We start from the raw sequence: 7220 nt of genomic DNA, 5'->3' as shown, positions 1-7220 counted from the left end.
TCATGTAATAAAAACATGGTCTTATTACTAAGTTGTTCATCTTTTCCACCTATTTCCATTGGCATCAGTTACTGTGAAATATATATATAGGCAACATACATGCAAAGTAGCTTGCAACTCCAAGTAAACAACTTTTTTAAGGTAATGGCTTAATAAAAAAATTGATAAAATTAAAGCCAGTTAAAAAATTAATTATTCTCTTTAGATTCCCATAATCAGGAAGATCAACATACTTTTTAACTGCCTAAGTTGGTAGGCCATTAGAAAGGAATTTAATTGTTAGTCTATTTACCATGAATGTATACTTCCGTGCATGTGTGTGTAGACACATATATGCTAACAGATACTGCTTTTTCTCTTACTGTGAACACATATTTTAGATTCAAATAATCTCCACTCCATTTTCTATGGGGGGAAAACCCCTACGAAAGAGAGGTGTAATGGTTAGAATGGGTTTGACTAAATTATAAGAGTGTAAAAAAAAAAGGTTATGTCGCCTTTTATAGAAATTAACCCTTAAGTTACAAGACTGTTAGTAAGATGAAGATAATGAGAAAGGGAAATATAGAAAGGAGGTAAAGAATTACCCCATAGTCTGTCTCTGAATCTCAGCTCAGAAATCCACTCCGCTGCCCACTTCCTGTCGGATCTCACCTTATATTCTGTTCCCTTCACCCATTAGCTCTCCTATATCACCCCCCCAGGAACCAATCACAATTCTTCAATTAGCCTGGCACCATCCAGGGTGGGCAGTGCCTGTGGGATCAAATCCCTAGTTGCTGATTGACCCAAATTCAAAACAAATGGAAGGTAAGTCTAAATCTCTTATTGATCAAATCAAATTACAAATTCCCTTCTCAAGGAGGTGATAGGCTTTTCCCTTCTATGATAGGCTCTTTACTGGCCTGATTTCCACTCAGATTAAGAGATGGTAATGGATGGTATTAAAATATTTTCTTTTTAGAAATAGTAGTGGTTTAGGCAATGGGAGAAGACTTGATACTTCCTTATAAAATATTACTGAGGGAGGGTGGTAATCAGAACAATAATCTTGAAATTAAAAACTGTTACTAGGACTTGTTTTTGACCTAAAGTAGATTTTTGAAAATTTCTGCAAGTATCAGATAAAATTATATATGTTCTGGAAAAAGGACATAATAGTTATAATCACGAAAATGGCTTTAGGATCCTCTCTGTAGTTCCTCTCTGTAGTTTAGGATAACATACTTGTTAGTTCAAGGAGGGCATTCTACCTCAAAGACAAAAGTCAAATTAAACTTATGGATACTCCCTGATAAAAAATGTAAGAGTAAACAGATTTATGAGAAATCAAACATATTATCATTTACTTTTAGGCACTAACGAAGGAGTAAAACTCAAAAAATAACCCAATGATTATAGCTGATAACAATAGCCCAAGAAAAAGTTTCACTAATGAGAAATATCAGCCATGATATTTACACATGTTCACATTCATATAATTTTGCCCTCCTTGGTCTGATTTTCACACTGGCTTTCTTTTATACAATGCCAAACTAAACAGTTGAATTTTCAGTTTTAAAGGAAAAAATACATTAGTTAAATCTGTTATTTGGTATTGTATAGAGAAAATTATCTGATTACTTGATTGGATTTTTTACTTTTCACCAAGTTCTGTTGGTATTATATAAGAATCAACATTGTATTTCACTGTGTTTGGTAGAGGACAGAATTTTTAAACAGGTCTGACTATATTTCTTTATTATTCATTTTGGGAAGATGATGTTATCTGGGCACAAAGTAACAAAATTTACCTTCAATTACCAGTTATATTTAACTTTGCTATTTAGTATAATTCCTGCAAAACATCATGGGTTCTGATTATTTGAGACTTCTATTAACTTATAATTATTAATTTAGATTAAACTGAAATTTCTCACAGTGTGCAATATTTTTATCATCCTAAAATGGCATTCTAAAATGCCTACCATTTGAATCTATGCTCTACATAATTTATTAAGACTAAACAGAAATCTTCAGAAAACCATTTGTAAATAGCATCTATTCTCAGTCATAATATATGTATATACATGTACACACACATATATATAAAATCATCTTTTCATCTCACATTCAAAATAGGTGAGTAAATCCTTATGTATATCAAACTGGGCAATTTTTAAAAATTCTTTCTTCCCACAGGCTACAAAAAAATCAACTCTGATATTATATCAGAGATAAAACTCTTCCTTCTGATATGTATATAATTTAAATAAGTAGCACACGCAAACAGGAACAATTTAATTGTACACCACAGTGACAAGAAAAACCACAGTCACAGTCATTCAGAAATAAAATCTGGAAACAAACCGACAGTGCTTCATTGCTTATTTAAAAGACACAAAACCAAACAGAGTAGTGTGGACAAAGGATGAAGTCAGTCAAAATGAGTTTTGAAGTAAATTTTGTAGATAGGAAAAAAAATCATAATTCATAGTCTATTTTTCATATTGGCATCAAAAGGCAGGACAGGGATAAAATTAAGAACATCCACTCTACGGAACCTAGTAGCTCTTACCGAACTGTACCCTCTCTCCCCCAATGGAATGTGCTGGATTTTAAAATAATTTCACAGCCGCAGAGTGCTCATTTACTAGTAAAATAGTTTTGTTTTTCACAGGAACAAACAAGCATTGAATAAAAAGGAAGGAATGGCATTTTCTTGACCCCTTCTATCACTATATATACTTCCAATACTAGATACCATTAGAAAATGTGAACCCATTCAAAATGCATAAAAAGATGAAAATGTACACTATACACACCTTCCCCACAGGGTTGTATGAGTGCCTTTTCATTAGCCATTTGGGAAGTCTCAAGGCACTTAAGGGGTTAAGACATAATGCATGCATTCATTTACATAGTGTATGAGAAGTTACATGACTTGAAACAAACCAATTTTATGGACTGAGTCTGCCATGTTCTCCATTGCAAGGCATTCTGAAGGTTCATATTTATACTTTCTCTAAGATGCTGGCAAATGGCATCTTCCTGACAAGAAAAAATTCCATTTTTCTTCTAATAACCAGTAGATCTATTGGGGGGAGTGTTGGGTAAAATGTGCCACATCAATAGGCAGTGTATTGGCTAATATTCAGAATATTGCTAATGTTTAAAAAAAAAAAAAGAACCAGTACACTGTAAATATATGAAACACAGGAGAAGACTGTGGCTAATGTCTGACATTTACTGATTTTTGTTTCCAAGATGCAAGAGTGTAACACAGATGGTGAGGATTCCAAGCCTTGTTTTCAGCAATTCAACCAGAAGATGACTGGATGAGCATTACCATGACATTTCATAAATTACTCTCAACCCATTTAAGTTCATCATTTTTTCCTTTGTTTGGAGCAAAGAATGAAAGAATGTCTTCAAACATGAGAGTTACTGAGTTTGAGAGACTGACTTTTGTTTCAACATAAAGTGCAACAGTGCTGAATTTTCTAAGTCTTTTGTCAATTTTTCTCAATTCTTCATTGTTCTCTGATGCCATTGTCTGTAAGTAGTATTATGGCGACACAGTGGAATCAGCCAGTTCTGTTATAATGGACAAGAATGTTTCAACAAAGATCCCAGCCCTTTTGCTCTCTTATATAATAACTATGTCTTTATAGGTTTAATAAATCCTTCTTCATAAACCTTCAAAATAGCTTCACAAACAAATTTGTATTGACTCTGAAAAAGAAGATGGAAATCAGTTAGAAAAAAAGATAACATCAATATTGCAGGCCATGCTTTCTTGTTAGAACATTAATTTAATTCCATAAGATCCTTTGGTAAATATAAAAACATTACAACAAAATCAAATGCCACAAAAAAAACCTCATCTAAAACATAATGATTAAATTCAATGATCAAAAAAAAGATGTCAACAGACATTTTGTGGTTATCTTTAAAAATTAAAAATCTTCTAAATATTAAGTAACTTTTACTAATCTATTATTAAACTAAATCTGATACTGAAATTATGTGTATTTCTAATAATTTTCTTGGGGCTTTCATTTCCACACCTTTAAATTATATTAGACTAAATCACCTGAAAATTCTCTTCCAGTTTCCAGATTCTATGATTCTTTTTTTTGAATGTGCTTTAATGAAATTTAATTGCAGACAACTGGTAGCCTAATTTCCAGGGTATTTTATGATAATGGAAATTTCATGATAATAGAAATGATAATTCCAACAGAGATATTATTACATTGGAAACTCTCTTAAGATACTTCATTAAGTGACTATATGATTCTTATTGTTCTGCACGATCTATAAAGTACTGGACTGAGATAGTGTAAGCATTAAAAAATTAAAATGTTAGTTTATAAAATTTCAGTATACATAGTAGACAGTAGATTGGCCTTAGTGGCAAGAAGGCCTGAGAGTCAGGTTCTACCTCTGGTATTATAATGTATGTGTAACCATAGGCACACCACAATTTCTCAAAGCCGGTAATTTTCTCTTAGACCATAAATTACAGTTGCTCATGGTTATCAATGGAGAGAATTTTTTGACTGGGATAGAATCAAAGGTATAGACCAAAAAAAAAAAAATTAAAATTAAAAAAGAGAGAACTTCCAAAATACCTGAAAACAAAAAATTGCTGAGGAATTAGGGAGAAAGAAAATTATAAAGTATAATGAGTTAATATTTGTATTAATCATAAAAAAGCACTGTACTTACAGGTGTTTGAATCATCATGGCTCTTTGATCTCTCATTGTCCTTACAATATCTAGTGGATAAACTGGTTGATTGCACTCAATGAGACACATAGCTGTTTCCATAGTGATAAGAACCCCTGTTCGTCCAATCCCAGCACTAGAAAAAAGAAAAAAATTGGGTAGAGGACTTGGCTAAAAATTTTTGTGATAAGTTCTTATAAATGAGATGAATTGTAGAAAAATTTAATTGGAGCTATAATGGTCATATTCTCTAATTAAGCATGGGCTCTTTGCAATGGAATTTTAGTTACAAAAATATGATTTTAAAGAGGAAATCAAAATGGTCTAAGATCTCAAACAAAATTCTCCTATTTATTGTTGCCACTTTTTCATAATTAGAAATAAGGAGATGGTTAAATTGGTTAAAATTTTACATTTATTCTTAACAACTTGATTAAAGGACAAGTGTTTGTAAGCAAATTGATTTTAAAATATAAGCTATAAAAATTGTAATAAAATAAGAAACTACTATTAGTGCCTTCTCTCTAAAGTTTTCTTGTAGTTATCCACTTTATGTTTATTCTCTTTATATTTATTCTGCATATGCTTTTATATTTCCTCATTGTCTCCTCTTATTATATGTCCTTATTGTCCCTCTTGTTAGCATGCAACTAACTGCCTTTTGAGTAGGAATTTCAAGTGCCTAACACAAAATAGAAATTCTATACTTGATTAATATATGTTAGGGCTATGAGATGACTCCTACTTTCTACTGATGCCAACTTTAGCATTCTTTCAATCATGCTAAGGCTTTTTTTTTTTTTTTTTAGAAAATCTGGTACGTCTATAGGCAAATGAGAAGGTAGCATCAGAGACCGAGAGAATGAAAAAAAAAAAATATATATGTATATATATATATTCCATTCAATAACTATTTACTGAGTGTCTGCTATGTGCAAGATACTTTGCTAGGTTCTGAAAATACAAATCCATTTCATGGGAGACAGGAGGGAGGGATGAGAGACAAAGAATGATTGTCAGAGTCCTGGAGGAAGACATGATAAAGGAGAGGGGAGTAAGCACTCATAGATTAGCTTTAAAAAAGAGTACTCTAGGACATCTCTGATTCATCTGTGACAGAGAAGAAGTGAAAATGAGTGATAATATTTAGAAGCTTTGAGAAATAGTAGTGAGAAAAAGGAAACTCCTTTTGGATCATTTCATTCTCCTCTGTGACTAAAATTTCCTGCTTTTCACCATCAATTTGTACCTGTTTACTTCCTATCCATCTTTCAGGGCTTAACAAAATGTCATTTTCTCCATGAACCTCTTTCCTAATTGTCTCTAGTTGGAAATAATTCCCCTTCCCTTGAATTCACATAGCATGGCAATTTGTTTATGCTTCTTATCACACTTACATAACACAGCTCCTATTATAACTATAAACCCCATGAGGGCAGGGCCTGTTTTATCTTTCTATTCTCCACAATGCCTAATAGATGGCTCATACACAGTAGTATTACAGTACGACACATCAGCAACTCACACATATTTGATTTGTAAGCCTATTAATTTTTCAAAGTCTCTGGTAATGAACTATTTTTTATCCAAATAGAACATCTTCTTAAAAAAAAAAGGAGTGTTATTAGAAAATTCAAAAACATATTAACTCTAAAATCAAAGGATTGGCGGCTTTCATTTCCAAACTGATAACCAGAGGACTAGAATTTGTAGGGTTGAACCTCACTAGAAAGACAACAGAGATAAAAACAATTGAGCTATTTGAAAATGTTATGTGAATCATATTTATTCTTGATTTCTATAGGTTCAGAAATCTCAGCAGCAGCCAAAGGCTAAATTAGTTCACGATAACAATCTTTCCTGTTTGGTATTATGGTGAGACATACATGTGAGTTGTTAAAAATCAGTTAGTTGCCTAACCAGGAACACAATGACTACAATAACAACAATACTGCAAAGATAATCAACTCTGAAACACTTAGGAATTCTGGTCAATATAATGACCAGTAACAATTAACTCTTTCCTTTTCTTCTCTCTCTCTCTCTCTCTCTCTCTCTCTCTCTCTCTGCCTTCCTTCTTTCCTTTTTTAATATGGGTACTGTAAGAATTTGGCTTTTCCTGTCTTTTTTTTAAAAACCCTTACCTTCCATCTTGGAATCAATACTGTGTATTGGCAGAAGAGTGGTAAGGGCTATGCAATGGGGGTTAAGTGACTTGCCCAGGGTCACACAGCTGGGAAGTGTCTGAGGCCAGATTTGAACCTTCCGTCTCTAGGCCTGGCTCTCAATCCACTGAGCTACCCAGCTGCCCCCTTTCTCACCTTCTTGATGGTAGTAAAGGGATAGAGAGGAGGGAATTTGGAAATGAAAATAACATTGAATTTTTTAAAAATAACTGTCTCTTCTTTTGTATAGGAAGTCCAACAATTCTGAGTATTCCTCTGGTCAACTAGGAAAAAGTAAGCAGGGATATCTGTAGGCCTTAAGTTATTCTGTGATGGCCAAAC

General features: G+C 32.9%; 1 protein-coding gene across 1 annotated transcript in view; it reads right to left on the bottom strand.

Annotated features, from left to right (window-relative positions):
• Positions 1 to 2269: 2269 nt before the first annotated feature.
• The window catches only part of PTPN4 (protein tyrosine phosphatase non-receptor type 4), a 244163-nt gene continuing 239212 nt past the window's right edge, over positions 2270 to 7220 (bottom strand). Inside the window, exons 26-27 of the mRNA XM_044669925.1 lie at positions 4714 to 4849; positions 2270 to 3714 (exon numbers count right to left, since the gene is read on the bottom strand). Coding sequence (XP_044525860.1) covers positions 3640 to 3714; positions 4714 to 4849 — 211 coding nt within the window. The 3' untranslated portion in view covers positions 2270 to 3639. The remainder of the gene's footprint in view (positions 3715 to 4713; positions 4850 to 7220) is intronic.

This window comes from Gracilinanus agilis, chromosome 3 (assembly GCF_016433145.1).
Source record: "Gracilinanus agilis isolate LMUSP501 chromosome 3, AgileGrace, whole genome shotgun sequence".
Taxonomy (NCBI): Eukaryota; Metazoa; Chordata; class Mammalia; order Didelphimorphia; family Didelphidae; genus Gracilinanus; species Gracilinanus agilis.
This window is presented reverse-complemented; position numbering and strand designations above follow the sequence as displayed.